Source organism: Eriocheir sinensis, chromosome 28 (genome assembly GCF_024679095.1).
Source record: "Eriocheir sinensis breed Jianghai 21 chromosome 28, ASM2467909v1, whole genome shotgun sequence".
Lineage (NCBI taxonomy): Eukaryota > Metazoa > Arthropoda > Malacostraca > Decapoda > Varunidae > Eriocheir > Eriocheir sinensis.
This window is the reverse complement of record NC_066536.1, coordinates 14,009,971-14,026,729: the sequence shown is the minus strand read 5'-3', so window position 1 is coordinate 14,026,729 and position 16,759 is coordinate 14,009,971. Positions and strand designations below refer to the sequence as shown.

The 16,759-nt window shown below is 42.4% G+C and overlaps 2 protein-coding genes across 85 annotated transcripts in view; one reads left to right on the top strand and one right to left on the bottom strand.

The window, feature by feature from the left end:
• Positions 1–3,589, bottom strand: part of LOC127004601 (longitudinals lacking protein, isoforms A/B/D/L-like) — a 56,129-nt gene extending 52,540 nt beyond the window's left edge. For 45 of the 50 annotated variants that reach the window (XR_007757896.1, XR_007757897.1, XM_050872570.1 and 42 more), the window contains exons 1-3: positions 3,431–3,589; positions 1,003–1,085; positions 18–896 (exon numbers count right to left, since the gene is read on the bottom strand). Coding sequence is in view for 48 of the 50 variants with exons in the window: in XM_050872570.1 (XP_050728527.1) it covers positions 18–896; positions 1,003–1,080 (957 nt within the window). In the remaining 2 variants the exon portion in view is untranslated. The other 5 variants (XM_050872539.1, XM_050872540.1, XM_050872543.1 and 2 more) reach the window with 5 other exon arrangements.
• A 1,150-nt stretch (positions 3,590–4,739) lies between these two features.
• LOC127004599 (longitudinals lacking protein-like) overlaps positions 4,740–16,759 on the top strand; it is a 69,232-nt gene continuing 57,212 nt past the window's right edge. For 12 of the 35 annotated variants that reach the window (XM_050872518.1, XM_050872516.1, XM_050872526.1 and 9 more), the window contains exons 1-4: positions 7,876–8,026; positions 11,724–11,807; positions 11,954–12,871; positions 13,015–13,110. In XM_050872518.1, the coding sequence (XP_050728475.1) occupies positions 11,730–11,807; positions 11,954–12,871; positions 13,015–13,110 (1,092 nt within the window). In that variant the 5' untranslated portion in view covers positions 7,876–8,026; positions 11,724–11,729. Of the gene's footprint in view, positions 4,791–7,871; positions 8,105–11,723; positions 11,808–11,953; positions 12,872–13,014; positions 13,111–16,759 lie in introns of those variants that run through there. The other 23 variants (XM_050872511.1, XM_050872515.1, XM_050872510.1 and 20 more) reach the window with 7 other exon arrangements.

The following is a 16,759-nucleotide window of genomic DNA, read 5'->3' as shown; positions in this document are numbered from 1 at the left end:
TTAGTGAAGCACCTTACCGGCTGGTAGCCAGATGGCCCCGCAAAGGAGTGGTGGGGGAAGGAAGTGGAGCTGCTGGCCAGGGAGCCCGAGGCCGCTGCTTGTAGGAACTCTGGTAAGTCATTGTTCATTGCGCCACCACCCGAGTCATCCCCTTCCTCTTTGTAACCGTCAGGACCCAGGTCGTACGAGTCCCCTTGCAGGTCCTCTGCGTGGTCCTCCTCCATCTCCACCTTGACGAAGGAAGGAGTGTCTTCGGACCGATACTGATTGCTGACTGACTGGCTCACCGCGGACTGGCCTTGGGGCTGGGAGGCTGTGTGGGCCCCGGTGGCCTCCGCAGGTGAGGGGAGGGGACGGCTGGTGCGATCTTCTGTCGCTGGGGACTCCTGAGAGGTTCTGTGTGGGGAGGGACTTAGCCTCTGACTCACAGGGCTCTTTGGTCTGGTGGGAGGGGGGGTGTGGAGGGTGCCAGACTGGGCGGGAGGGGGTCTCACGTCCTCCCGCCCATCCTCTACCTCTTCCCTTCGTTTCCTCTTTGCAGGAGGGCTGCTACCCCCTCCGTCCCTCCTCGTGTCCCCCCTAGAGGTCGCTGAACCTCCACTACTTTTGTTGGGAGGCTCATCATCAGGTACTGCAAGGCCCTTGATTCTAAGGTTTTCCGCTGCCTTAATCAAAGACGCTAAGTCACTTTGTCTCACATTCACTTCACCAAGGTACATATAATCTAGCAAGGCCTCCAGGTCCTCGCTCTTGATGTCTTTCAACACTATAACTGGGCTTTTACAAGCAGTCTTGTCAAACATGGCACAGAAGTAATCACTACATGTTGAGAGCACCAACTTGTGCACTTGGTAAAACTTGCCATCGCACGCTAGTGTCACATCTGTGTACGCTTGCTGAAAATGAAAAGAAAAGAACTGTCAAGCTATGGACGCAAAATACCTGACGAAATGTAAGAAAATCAATATTGAACAACAATTCACAACAAAAGTCATTACTTACCTTGTCCCTGAGAACTCCCAATATGTGGATGAAGGTGGTTCGGTGGTTGTTCCACTTCAATGAGAGTAACTCCTCCATGACTGCTGCAAACCACAAACATTAATTAGATGAGATGAAGAAAACTAGGTGCCTCATCCTTGCCACTATATTTCACCATCATTGTAGTTAAAGTAATGAGATGTTTTTGTCGACTTGCAACAATAACTGTGGAGAGCCAATTGTAAAAGTTTTTTTTTTTACACGAGGCAAAATATTGTGTTATCCTCCTGAACTTTTATTTTTTCCCCTTCCATCCATTTAATAGCTATAATATATTTTTTCTATCAAATAAGGGAAAAGAATGGATTGGGAGACAGGGTGATTTAGGGTGCAGCTTTAATAGCTAGACTAATCTTAGGTTGTGTTGTGGTTGGCTACACACAAAGTAACGCAACTTTATTGCCACGACTTTCAATTAACAATTAACCAACACAATGGTGGGTTCATCCGTAGCAAGTATTACTGCAGCCTTACATACCTCTTCCTTGGAAATTAACTGATTTAAATGAATTATAGAAGTTTAGGTTTGACGAAGAGATTTTCTATTCTCTTTTTCTATTACTCTCTCGGTCCCACACGTCCTCAGCGTGTATCGAAACACACGAGAAATTGATCACAAGGAGAGGGTATTCCCCGGCTGCCTGGGATTGAACCCGCGACCAGCGTGACGGGAGAGCCACTCCTTACCGAGTCGGTATATATATATGTATAACTATTCTCATATTTCTAAGGAAGATTTGTATTAAAGCCAAATTTTGGCAGTGTGGCTCTTTTTTATTTAAATCACAAGAGATGACTCCCGTAGCATTGAGCTGCTGATCCCTGCCGTAGGTGCAACTTAAGAGGAAAAATTACCGTGTACAGTGCCGTGTAACTCAGTAACAGGAATCCTCTCCCATAACTTCCTGCCTAAGAAATGATTGTAGAGGTTTCATGAGTCAACAATTTAAAAATGTTCAGACCCACAACATAAGGGAGCACTAATGAGGATGTGAAACAATCGTATCATGACAAAAATGCTTCAAAGGCAAGTCATATATTACCCGTCAGGTCACCTTATCCCCGCGGGCAGGTATGCAGTCCCAACCGTTTCTTCAATCCCCCTCGCTACGAGCACTCAGCATGGTTACGCACACGAGCACCGGCGGGGGATAACAGCAAGTGTACAAAAGTCCTCACAACACACAACAATGACACGATCCTCCATTACAGCGGCTCCCGACACGGCACAGCCTCCGCGCGCACCTCACACAAGCCGCGGGAAAAATAGGACTCTTTCAGGCGTCCATTACGTTGCCTCTAATCGATAAGGGCCAACGCTGCCTGCCCCAAGAGTACCTGAAGGCCCCTGGAGGCTGCTATTTGCGTTACTAGCACGGTGTTCCTTTGTTTCCAGGCGAGGGTCACGTACCATAGGGGCGAGAGGATGTGCGTAGCGTGGCGTGGGTGCGGGAGGAGGAGGAGGAGGAGCTGAACAAAGACCGGGAAGAGGAGGGAAGGGAAGCGCGCGCCCTCTTGGTCCCTCTGAGACCGCCGCCTAATCAAGACTTTCCTTCCACCTTTCACCTATGCGCAGATCCTTCTCGTAACCTCTCCCTTCACCCTCACCCTCCCTGGCACACCTCGCGGATCTCCCTCACGCAGTACCTCGCACCCAGCATCACAAACACGGAGGGAAAGTCTTACGAATCAATGAGCGTGAGAGCTTTCTGGCACCCCCCCGATAAAGCTTTTCTTCACCGGGCTTTCACCTCTGCGCAGATACCCCTCACATCTCACCTCCCACTTACTCCCGCCCTGGCACATCTCCCAGCCTCCTCTCATGGTACTATTGATCCTATATCCACAAATAAACCGTCAGTCACGTAAAAATAAGTAATAACAACGTATAAATGAACTTTCTGGAAACCTCTGCGCATACCTCTCAAACCTCAGCTCCCACTTTCCCCCGCCCTGGCACCCCTCACAACCTCCTTCCAGTATTATTGATCCAAAATCCACAAAATAACCTGTCAAACTGTCAGTGAAGTAGGAAATCAAAGCATAAAAGCTTATGGTGAGCTTTCTGTCCTTACTTAAAAATTAAAAAATAAATACCTCAAACCTCAGCTCCCCCTTTCTCCCGCCCTGGCACAACTTATATCCTTCCCTCATGGCATTACTGATCCTAAATCCGCAAATAAACCGAGAGTAAAGCAGGAATAAAAAATAATAAAGGCGTGTAATGAGCTTTCTGGCAACGCACATGGCGGAAGCTCCTGCTGCTGCTGCTGCTGCGTCACGGGGACTCCACAACTACCATTGATTGTTTTAGGGATGATATTAAGCCTCCCGAATCTTATAGTGTATTATAGGTTATTCTGTACATGTTCACTTGGCGCTGGCTCACCTTTCCACAGCGACTAGTTATCTGGGCGTGCAAGACATGAGGCCTCTTGTGGACGGCCGCTCCTGTGCCTCCTCCGCGTCTGTTCCTTCCCGCGCCTTGAGGACGGTGCTGGATTGGGTGCATTTTGAGGCCAACTCTTGCTCTTGCTCTTGCTGTAAATGTGACCCGTTGGAGAGGCAGGCCTTAATAGCGGCACAACCTGTAAAAAGAAAGATTGATTGATTGATAGTTTATTGCTGCAGGTAAACAGTAAGGGAGAAGGGAGGAACATGCCATCCCAACCCCCAGGCAGGGCAGAATGTGATTATACAACTAGTAATACATGTGTATATATAGGTAGCACCATGAAACTAAAAAGATACAATGGTAGGAAAGAGCCGAAAGACAAGTAGTACCCATCAATATCTTCTTATTCCCTATTTCTTGCACACCACATCTTTTCCAGAAAACTCTTCATGGCTTCTATAATTCTCTCATTTGCTTCACCACTCGAGATCTGGCCCAGCAGCAGCAATTAACATACATTCCCTCTCTGTTCTTGCAATCCTCCCATTCACATCCTAGCACATCTCACTCAGTGCCACCTTCATCATCTCGATCCGTCCTTTCTCTCTGGTACCTCCCAAACACCAGTATCACATGTGCCACAGTTTCATCCACACCCCGGCTGTCACATATCTTGGCTGCACGGGAGGTCCCACCATCTATTTTTGACCTCTACCGCTTTAAATCGCTTCTTAGATACTTCATTACGCACTCTTAGTTACTTCAGTGCGTACACTTGTATATGTGTTTCACCCTGCCCTGCATGAGTTCGATCTGTTTGGCTGTTCACGTCTTTGCTTCCACTATATATAGCTGCTTTTGCTTTTCTGTTTTTTGTTTTCCCTTGTTTTCTTTATTCACTTCGGCTTACTTTGTTGGAGTTTTCTTTTTTGTGTTTCTCTTTATTACTTAATTATTTTATTTTTGCCTCTTCCGTACCACTTAATTTCTGATTGATTGATAGTTTATTGTTGCAGGTAAACAACAAGGGAGAAGGGAGGAACATGCCATCCCAACCCCCAGGCAGGACAGAGTGTGATTATACAACTATATATTAATACTTTCTCTCTTTTGGTTATTTACACGCTCTCTGCTTCTCCAACGCTCATCTCTCGATCCCCACTGGAAATCACTTTAGTGCTACATTTTTCATGATTATTACTTTCTTGCTCGAATCACTTATTTTCCATCCTTTTCCTTGATCCTCGCAGACTGGATATGCTGCTTCAGCCAGTTCTTATCTCACGAGGGGGCAACGCTCCCCCCTAGGTGAGAGGTGGAGGACGAAGGGGGCAGGCATCCCTCCTAGTACAAGGTAAGAACAGATTTTATTTATGCTAGTAAGTCAAACCTAGCTTAACATATGCGGCTTTTTTGGGGGGAGGGGGGGAGGGGGAAAAAAAAAAGTGCTTCGATAGCCAAGACCAAGGCCAAGGGCTGCTTCTCGGAATGTATCCAATCTATCACCGTCTCTTCCTGCGCCTTGGCCTGATGCCACTTCTCGCCATTCACGCTCCGTCTATTTTAACACTTCATAATCCCCATGATTTTTTTGTTTATAAGACGCTATCACTAGTCTATGGTAAATCAAAGCTTACAATCATACTGTTGTGTCTAGTTTTGCTTTAATTCATTGTTATGCCCGCGTCATCCCCGCAGCCTCCCCTGCAGCGGTGGAGACTCAAGCTCCGACTATATTTGAACTAACCAAATATTTTTATTATAACTATTTCTTCAATTTTTAGCCTTTTGTTTATGTATTATAATGATAATATGATATAGATTATTATAGAAAATATCTCATTTGAGGCTACTGTATTTTTTAAAGTATTTTAGCTGATTTCGTTGACAAGCTCCGATATTATTTTAATATCTAATAAGATTAATTGGATGTTTTTTCTAATTGCCTATCGTGTCCATAATTGAAATAAGTATAAGAAATAAAATATTGTCCTAAAACTTACTTTGCAGAGATATTTGTTCCTGTAATTATTATATTCTTTTCGACGGCATGGAGCGAGTCGACGCCAAAGGGAAGAAATCAGTGTTGCCAATCTTCGATAAAAGTAGCATAAAATCTCAAGAAGCGCTACATGTTTCTCTGCCTTTATTGATAAAGTGATTTTACTGAGTTCCAGACACTACCTTCAACGTATTTTCGGATGACGCCTCGTAAAAAACAGCTTTTGAATCCGCATCATGTACAAGTGGTACATGCAATAATAGCAGTCCCGTTAATAATTAAATCTATACCCTGGGAATTGATTATGCATTATGAAAGCCAATAATGGGATGCATGCACGAAGCTTGTGGAGTCTAGAAATAGGTGGCAGAGTACAAAGCGACGCTCGAATGTTGCGAATGCTAGCGACCTAAAATAACCTTGAGTCTTGGTGCTGGAAGGAAGACGTGAGAGGAAGCAGAGGTGGGGGAGAAAGCCCCGGAAGCCTCGCCATTATCTTCATTAGAGGGAAGCTTGCATCGGGTCAACGTTATTCTCTCTCTCTCTCTCTCTCTCTCTTGCAATGGAGGTGAAATCGAGGAAGTTTCCATTCAGACATTACAGCCAACTACATCAAACAACTCAGAAGATTCTATCAACTTGTTTCTGCCCTAATAATGATAAAAAAAATAATATTAATGGTAATAGCTTACTTCACTCTGAGGCAAATATAGAACAGGGAAACATAAAGGGACGGTACAGGCTATAGCAATGCATGAAATAATGGATAGTGAAATAAATCTAATGGGCTTGCAAGGCTCCAGCTTAACCCTTTGTCTCCACCCAGGTGTAGTCCATAGCTTCTGGGAAATGTTTAGTACAGGTTAAATTAGTTTGAATAAAAGTGCTGTGGGAAATATATAGGACTGGTTAGTTTGAATATATTTGGCTTCATTAAATGTTTGATTCATGGATTGCTTTTATTGTTGCAAAATAGCGTGTAGCCTATAACTATAAGGATATTGGGGTGGTGCTCCCCATTAAATTCTTACCCCAGCAATACAAATTAATACAGGTAGGCCTATTGCATGAAAAATGGGAAAAATATCAAATAAAGGAACTAAACAAAGCTCACGATAAGACTTGTTCAGTATGGGAATTATAACCAACATCATAATCTTATCGCTTATCGTTAATCAAAATCGATCTGGACCTATCTCACATTATAATTACTCTTTCCTATGATAAACTTTTTCAAGGGGAGAATGATATTACAAAAGCCAATTACATACACCATCATATAATTAGGGTTCAACACACACACACACACACACACACACACATGAAATGCCTGAATTTTTCTCTTTACTATGCTCCCACAAGACCTCTGCGTGTAACGAACACACACACACACACACACATAAAGAAAGGATAACATGTGACCGCTTTATAGGAAAGTCTTACCTGCTCTCCTGACAAATAATCTACGGTAGAGGTTTATAGGATCCTTGTGACAGCTAGTAAATGGTGGAGTTTCTTCCCCTCTTTCTTCCCGAATAGGCCATTAGTTATGTTGATCCTAAGATTGTATGCAAAAATTATACTTCTCGTCATCTCTTCGTGACTGCATATTGGTTAATTAACTCTGGCTATTGATGTTAAATAAATAGTAATTGAGTCCTTTATCTATCGCTGACATATGGTAACGTAAATAAGCATCAGACAGACTATGTAAGTAATATAGATCTATTCCCGTTTTTTTTTTTTTTTTTATCTCCTGCTTCCTCTCGCACCCCAAGACGTAAGAGCAGAGCGCCATCATAACCATTGATCACCTTTAGGCTACGTGTGGTATTAAACGATGCTCTGAAGGGAATTCCAGCTGCTTAGAGGTCCTTTTTAGGGATATTTAGGTGGGGATCTGAGGAAGCAAACATTCTTAGCCAGGGCCTTCTAGTACCGAAGCGGCTCAGGCAGGGCAAGGGAATACAGGAGGGCGTTGGTCCTCCCGCCGCATTCATCCATTTTCATGCACTGGATCAATAAAGACTTGGCATTGCTCGTCTTCGGCCCGTGGATTAGAGCCTTATGCTGGAGAGTCGCCCCTTGCTGTATATGACTTCGAAAGACTACAAAGAGACAGAAAGACTGAGTGAGAAAGGGTTATGGCGGTATATTCTGAGGCAAAACTGGAAACGTAGCGTGTCTGGAAGATTGTCATTTAGCTGTGTTGCGTAACTCCTTTTTGTCATTTACCAGGTTATCGAAGGTAACTGATTGGCCACAAGGGGAAGCTGAATAACCCCGCAATGGAATACAAATTATTGATCAGGACAAACTGGGCAATGTAGCGAGACTGGAAAATGTTACATAACGGCCTCGATTACCATCACACCATCTCTTGTAACACCTCAAAAACAAAGAGGAACCGCATAACACCCCCATGGAACCCAAACAACTAATCAAACGAGAAGACAAACGACAAAGGAAACCCAGGACAAAAAATATAAAAGTAGCGATGCCGTTGGGCGTCTGCGGATTGGCAACACTGACGGGAAGCTGAGGAGAAAATGGCCGAGACTCTGGAGGCGGTTGTCTAGTCCCTTAAGGTCAGTGTTTTCTCCTTGCCTGGACGTCGTTACCTTGCCCCGGCGTGAGCAAGGGTGCGGGAGGAGCTGAGGGTGGTGGTGAGTGTGCTACGGGGGGCTGTGCAGGGCCGGGAGTGGCAGGGGAAGGGGGTGTGTGGTGCCGCGGAGGCGTGACCCCTGGGGCACCTTGGACCACCGGGGGCAGAGAGGCGGCGGGGTCATGGAAGGCGTGGGTTATTGAGTGTTGGTGAGGTGTTTGTGCTCCTGGGGCTGTGTTTGTGTGTTTGTGGGATGCGTGGAGTATTAGTGTGATATGTGGATGACTGGGTAATGCCTATATATGTATAATTGTATATATGCCAATAGTCGTGTATTGTAATTTAGCTCGTGTTTTATGTGGTTATTTTGTAGCGTATACTTTATTGCAGCTTTTCTCTTGTGTATTTTATTGTTATTCTCATTTTATAGTTATTGTCATTTTTTTTCATTCTACAGCCCATTTTTTATGTACTTATTTTTTTTCTGGTATTTTTAGTTAGTGTCAGTTTCACTTTCTCGGTTGGATCATTTTTTACTGATTATTTCTATATTTTTTTTCTATAATTTTTTACCTGACATGTCTTTGTGCCATTATTCTGTGTTAGGGTCTAGCAGTTCACTTCCTGTCAGTGCTGCCCTGATACAGTAATGTAGGGTTATTTTCGATTTCGGTTGTTTTCATTGTAGGGTTATTTACATCCTTCATCCAGCATTCCCAGGGTAGATGTATCACCAAGATGTTCGTGTCTTGGGACCACTGCTTTGTGAAGGTCAAGGTTTCCTTCTGCTTGGGCGATTGTCAAGAGGGTGTCAGGCTCTCTTCCCGGGCCAAGTTAGACCGATAATGATGGCTCAGTCACAGCTTGCTTCCATTACACATCCCTTGAAAAAAATTCTAGGGTCAGCTTGCTAATAATTAATGTGAATATATAATAGATAATTTAACTTAATTAAATTCCAGGTGGTAGCTGCCATTCCATTTTCCTTGTAAACAGTCGACCTCTAAGATTTTTTTCTGTAATTCATTTTCTGAGTAGCAATATTCTATTTATAAATATAATAATTTAAGTATCTTATTATATTTTCAGAATTGAAGGATATTACGTACTTAGGTTATTAAATAACTTTAGAAAATTTAAATTCTTGTCTTGTAAATGCCCTAATATTTGTCGAGTTTTCAGGATATTGAATTATGGTACATTATACATTGTTATTGATTTACAATTAAAATGATACTGGTCAAGTAACTAGAGGCCCTGAATAGGTCCATGACTGCAGTGGTTCTGGTCTCATTATTACAAAGGAAAAAATAGGAATGGGTGATCAATGTTGTACAGGAAAAATGAGCAATGTCTTATAAGATGGAAGAGACAAAATAAATTGAAGATTAATTTGATTTTACCAGGGGTACTAACTTTACTTGGTTTTACTTTTTATAGAAATTAAAATCATCTCAACCTCCAGTGGTTCATGTTCATAGAGAATGAGCCCCATTGCTTAACCCTTAGATTATGGCTATCGTACATATAAGTGCGCTACCACATGCCTCACCCGTACGGGGATCATATATATAATTATCACACTCTACGCTCTCTACGTTTCAAATATACCGGCAGTTCTTGACTCAGAAGAATGGTGGAGGCATCTGGCATCCATATACACTCATTCGTCTCCAGCGCGCGGACTACCGAAGGCCACAGATCATTTTCCACTTTTGTTCGGAATACATCTGGCATGTCTTGTGATGCGTCAAGCAATTCCTCTGCTCCGGGCGGAAGTAGAACGCGGGCGAATCAGTGACAGTGACTGATGACTGCTATGGTAGTGACATTGACAGAGGAGGGAGGGGCAAGTAGGTAGAGAGAGTGAGAGAGCGAGAGGGGTGCTTCCATGTGACTTGTCACAGCCACGAGAAAATGCGCAATATTTTCGGCTGTCGTAACTTATTTATTATTATCATGAGAGAAGTTTTATTAGACCACCATATATACTAGATAAATACACAGTTATTGCAAAGACACCATTTCCACCTCTTTTATATCTCTAAATTTTCCCCGTGCAAACCATCCAGAGAAATACATCGCCACCCGTACTCTAAGGGTAAAAAAAAAGAAAGAAAAAAAAAAGAAAAAAAAAAGTGATGTTCTTCATTGTAAATGACTTCTTAATTTTAAATTTTTTATTGCTTTGCCAAAGTCATAATACTTGACCTGTGTTAAAAGAGCTCAGTATCCTCATATTTGTAGGTCATATATAGAGGGAGTATACTTCAGAACCTACAATTTGAATAGATATATATTATGCCTGTGTACTAGTGTGTAGTGGAACAATTATTGTACACGCTAGAATGTCTGGAGACTAGCGTTGTGTGCTGTGCCGGAAGGTCAACAAGCACTTTGGCGGTGACTTTGCATTACATTAATGCCCGAGTCCTCGAGCTGTGAATGTGGAGCAGTGGTGCTTTTGAGTCCCTTGGTGGGTGGGCGACCTAGTTGGCTGATTCAGTACTTGGCTTGTTAGTGAGTGAGGGGGTGTCCAACTCCAAAATCTAGGTTCTCTAACTATTTTAGGGATGGAATGCAAAATTAAATGATTAAAAGAATAAATGTGGGGAAAGTGCTTGAAATATGAGTCAAGATAAAATAGGTATGCATTCATAGGATTAGTGATGGAAGGTCACATGCTCCCCCATCATGTTGCTTGGGTAACAGAGTAACTTGAGTGAGAGAGCCTTGCTGTGTGCCATGCAGAGGCAGTTGGCAGGAGTCAAACGGTTTGGGAGAAGCCAGCATCTCGGGGTCATTGCAGCCACCAGTGAATTGGTTGTGCATCTGGCATCTTGTTGGCTATTGTTCAGTGCTGAGCACAGCTAACTGAAAGATTTGCTGCTTTAACTGCTAATCAACTAACTAAAAAGTTAGCTTAATTGTTTAACCACTAAAAAATTGCAGAAGCCGATGCTAATTTCTAATGTATCATATGACTTGAGGTTTGTTATATTGTTTTTTATCTAAAACCCTTAAAAGCTGACAGAATTCAAATTCAATATATTGTAGTTTAGACAAGAGTTTTTTCCAAAAGGTATAGCGTGCCGAAATTAAATGATCAAGGTGTACATAAATAAGTGAAAAAGTTAAATAATAAGTGTATTAATTTTGCATTCCTTTTATCCTTTGTTAAGGATAAAGTAATACTCCAATAGGATTTGAGACTTTTTTGTGTGCCAGCCTATAGCACCGTTATTCTTTCTTTGGGGGCCTGGATGGTTGTCGGCTCCAACCTGTCATGGCGCAGGCAAGTTTTTTTGTAGTGGCGCCATCTGTTCTCATTCTCCTCAGCCTGAGTGACCTTTGCCTCACCCACAGCAGCTGCGGCTCCTTAACATGCTCAACATACACAGGCAGAACTAAAACTTTTTCATTTTCCATGATAAGCAATAATGTACGCTCTTGCTGACACTTTAAGACTGTCTGTAGTGTGACAACTTCACAGAACTACACCATGCTGCTCAACTGCAGCTGCTTTAACCAGTCTTGCCCTCTGGCTTTGCAGATGTCTTCCCAGGTCTCATCTGTTCCATCCTACATGTGTGGGAAATAGTAAGGGGTTGATGATTTATCAGTGTACAGTAACAAGGGACAACGACATTCATGTTACTATTGGTGTTTTGTCTTTACAGGTTAACATGGAGGAACTACTATCATTAAAGTGGAACAATCACCGTTCCACGTTTCTACATATATTGGGAGTGCTCAGGGATAAGGTAAGCTCAGCCTCTACTCAGCGTTCCAAGCTTAGTTTACAACTAGGAGAAAAATGCAGTGAAATTTATTGCATGATGCTGTTAACTTAATTTCAGTTTTTCTAATATATTAGATGTTGATTTTTTTTTGTTGTTTCTGTTTTCAGCAAGCGTACACGGATGTAACTTTGGCGTGCGATGGCAAGTTTTACAGTGTGCACAAGTTGGTGCTCTCAACATGTAGTGATTACTTCTGTGCCATGTTTGACAAGACTGCTTGTAAAAGCCCGGTTATAGTGTTGAAAGACATCAAGAGTGAGGACCTGGAGGCCTTGCTAGATTATATGTACCTTGGTGAAGTGAATGTGAGACAAAGTGACTTAGCGTCTTTGATTAAGGCAGCGGAAAACCTTAGAATCAAGGGCCTTGCAGTACCTGATGATGAGCCTCCTAAGAAAGGCTCAGTCTCTTCCTCTCGGACTGACACTAACAGGAGGGAGGGTGGTAGTGGCAGCCCCCCCTCCAAAAGAAAACGTAGAGACGAGGGTGAGGATGGAAGGGAGGATGTGAGACCTCCCCCATCTTCAGGAGGTGGCTTACACACCCCTCCTCCACCTTCCTCCAGACCAAAGAGTCCCATTAGCCAGCGACTAAGTCCTTCCCCCCTTAGAACCTCTCAGGAGTCCCTCATGCCGGAGGACCGTGATAGCCGTCCCCTCTCCTCTCCGGCGGAATCTCCTGTTGCCTCCCACCTGCCATCCCACCAGTCCTCACAACAGTTGCCTCATCAGTCATCTCAGTCATCACAACCCTTGCCCGACCAGCATGAAGTCACTAACCAGTACAGAGGAGAAGAGACGCCCACCTTTGTCAAGGTGGAAATGGAAGAGGAAACGGATGACATGCAGAGGGATTCCTATAACATGAGTGGGGACGGCTACAAGGAGGAGAACAGTGGGGGTGACCTGGGAGGGGACCTGAGTAATGACCTGCCTGAGTTCCTTCAGCAGGCAGCTTCAGGGGCCCTCGCAAGCACTTCAGCTTCCTACCACCATGCCTTTGCTGGACCCTCAGGCTTTCAGCCGGTGAGTGCACATCCAGATGTACTGTTATTACATTCAAAAGAAAACAAATATGGGAAAGGAAACAAACTTTCATTATACATTCACTAATTGTAACTTGTTATTATTGGTAAGTTGTGATGGAATTTTTTCCTTTTTGGGTACAGGATGTGTCTGGCTGGCAGGGGGATAGTCAGTCCTTGCCTGGGAGTTTCTCTGGGCTGGGTTTTCAGCAACCTTCCTCTCAGGATAATCCACCAGGGGTGAGTGTTAACTTTTGTTTTGAAATGGTGAAGCATTACCAGTCACTTTTCTAATGCCTTATTGTTGGATGATAGTTTTGCAAGAAAGATGAAATTCAATTATGTCACTTAGCTGTTGCCATTTACTTAACAGTCAAGTGTTGAATTCCTAGATTTGTTATTAATTTAAGGCTCATCTTCATTTATGGATATGTTTTTACTTTGCTAATAATAAGTATACTGCAGGAGAGGAGTCATATTTTTCTTCTTCCCTTCCCTTGCCTCTGCTCAGGAAGGTGTATCATACAATAGTCTTGTTTACAGAACAGTGGGCCATATTACAAGTCAAACCCAAGAAGTTTTGGGTCCCTACAAAGGTTGGTTTAGGGGCAGCACTACAAGTCCTATCCAAGAAGTTTTGGGTCTCTACAGAGCCTGGAATGAATAACTGTAGAGACCCAAAACTACTTGGATTGGACTTGTAATATGGCCCCTAAACCGACCTTTGTAGGGACCCGAAACTTCTTGGGTTTAACTTGTAATATGACCCAGTAACTTTAAATGCCTTAACATCAGTTTTGGAATGAGTAAGTGTAGAGGAAACAAGGAATACGCAGTCATATTGACCCCTCAGATTTTGTTTTTCTGAAGTTTTCTTTCTAAAGGAAGTTTGTTATTTTGGCAAGTCTATTTGTTTTCTGAATTGCTATTTATAGTTATATGTGAATCATTCACCTATATTCACTCAATCAATTCTCAGACATACACCAGTCATTTATTGGTTTTGTTAGACCCCAAGACAAGACCTGCCCATGCATTAGTTCACCTCTCCTCACCAGTGATGTCACACAATAATATCAGCAGTGTTATTTGGTCAATTAGTCCTCACGTCAGTTATAGGGTGAATGTGATTAGGTGAGGAGGAAAGTATTGTGTGATCACTATCAAGACCAGATAACATTTGTGTAGTAAGAAAGATATTATTCTTCACAAGCTCTCTGCTTGAACCTGTCACTTACCTTCACTACATCTTACAGTGTAACCTAAGCACCTTTGTCATTTGCTGAGTTCTTTATTTGCATTCCTTTCTTGCAGTATCATTTTCTTCATGATGGAAAAGTTGCAAACTGGTAATGCTTCACTCTGATGGAAGAATTGACAAATGGCTTGGCTGTAGTGTAACAAACTCAACATGTAGTTTGTATTAGCTTACAGTGATTCCATCTTACTCAAGTACTGTCTGTAGCAGTGGCTACAACCTTTGGTAATTGAGCTACAGGATCTTAACTTATCCGCTTTAAAGTACAGTAATAATTCTCATTGATGTAGATTATATGTATGGTTCAATATAGTTTTATTAATTGCAATTGCAAAAGGTAGTTATTGCATTTTATACAGAGTTTGAATAATACCTTTTCAACTTAAATTCTAATAAAAACACAGTCTTGAACAGTAAAGATTAAACATTGGGCTTCTGTTCAAGTAAGATAAATTTTGTCTCCAAAAATGGTAACAAGAAAAATAATTGCTATAAAAAGTCTTCCTGTAATTTGATTATACATAATATTATCAACCCTATGCCTGATGCTTCTAGTCATGCCTGTCAATCCTTCCATAATGAGAATGAGTTGTTTTGATCTTTGTAGCAAACTAAAGCCAGTATATTAAGAAAATTATATTCCTTTTGACTTAAGATTTCAGAGCATTAGTGTGTTAGTTTGCTGCAAGGATATCTGTTTAGAGTATGTCTTTTCTAAGATGCTACAGGGCTCTGCTGCTGCATACATACCCATCCCAATACTTTCATTTGTATCCATTTGTATCCTTGGCCAGCTTGAGAAACTATTTTTTTGTGGAGATTTATTATTCGTAAAATGTTATGACTGCTGTGGTGCACTTTGTCTAGGCCATTCTTATGGAAAAGAAAACCTTAATTGGTTTATCTTTTTAATGCCTAACTAACGATAGTGCCTCCAGTTTTTAACGTCAGTTCTCCCATTTTTTTATATAAGTGTCCAGTTGTTTTTCAGAGGCATCTGGTATGCTGATCTTTTTCACTTACTCTAGTGGCATATCTTGTGACAAAGCACAATGGGATGGAATTGGAGTATTGTCTAAAGTTCATTGCCTCTATATTTGATTTTGGCCATGTTTCCATTTATAGCATTTAAAATTAAGTAGCTATCCCTATAGCATCTTGGAAAGTTTGTAATTGTACTTGTGTGTTGTATGTACCAGTTTCTTTCTTTATTGTGCAACTAATGGCATATGAAAGCTGGCTATCTATGTACTGCGTCATTTGGCACATTGCCTTGTTGAGGGAAGCGACTTAGTCCTTGGCTTTGGGAAGACAGCTCTCAGTCTTGGTGAGGTGTAGAAAAGGATTGCATACAGCATTAAGAGAACCTCATGTGAGTGGAAAACCTGCTGCTTGAGGAAACCACTACAGCATTTTGACAAAGGAAGGTTGAGTGTTGGATGTTGGGCATCCAGCACTGCTCTGAAGTGTTTGTGTTTAGTTTTGTGACTATCTTGGGTAGGTGCTTTTAGTTAACAGTGGAGAACGTGAAGATTGCAAGACTTCATTACAATTTCGACAATGCCTATTGGAGTATATTGCTGATTCTGCACAACTTGTTGCAGACAAGAATCGAGTGGGCTGTTCGACCCCAGAGTATGAGGAGGCTTGCCTTCAACTCAGCACAGCTTGGGAGGGTTGCTTGCTCTCTCTGTGGCAAACTAGTGAGGCCAGCCAAAATGAAGAGGCATCTTATAATCCACACTGGCCAAAAGCCCTTTGAGTGTCCTCACTGTCAGCACCGAACAAATCGCAAGGAAAACTTGGATGATCATATCCGTAGGAGGCACTATCGCGACCTGGCAACACCATAGGGGGGAGCAACACATTCAAGCCTGCTTTAGCTTTGACTTAACTACTCGTGACTAGGTGTCAGCCTCAAGGGTGACACCTTTCTGAAGGCACCTACTGACTTACTGACAATCAAGGAAAATATTTTTGGGGGGTGATGAGTTTTATTCTATGATTTTTTTTGTGTGTGAAGACCAAAGAACTCTGCTTCGTGTGCGTGTAGTTCATTGTTTAGAGCTTGAGGGTGTGTTCGTGAAGTGGGTCACCTCCAGTATATAATTTTCTCGCTGGAAATATTGCTACAGAAACCTTTTGAATGCTATGTAGAGAAGCAGCATAATTTTTTTTTTTTTTTTTTTTTTCCAAATGTTTAATACTGTTACCTAATGCTTTGATGCTTTGAGATCGATAAGTTGACTTTTCTCTGTTCTTTCTTGCAAAAGAAGTTTCTCAATACTAGGTAACCAGACTGGGTCTGAGGGGTGAAGCAAACTTGTGAACATTAACTTTGTATTGTTTATGGATGTATTCTGAGAGTTATCACTTGAACTACTACACCACCATAGCAAGAGGAAGGTGGGAGTAGTGTGTGGGGGTGGTATTTCACAACACTAAAGGCCGAATTCAAGTGTTTCACACTCGTTTTGTGGAGAATATAAATTACACATTTTCATTTACTTATATGTGGGAAAGCAGGTTATAGGGGTACTAGTGTAGCTAACCAGTGTACTAAGCATTGTGGGGGATTAAGGCATCAGAAGCAGGAACTGTATCAGTATCCCAATTTTGCCAGTGTGGCTT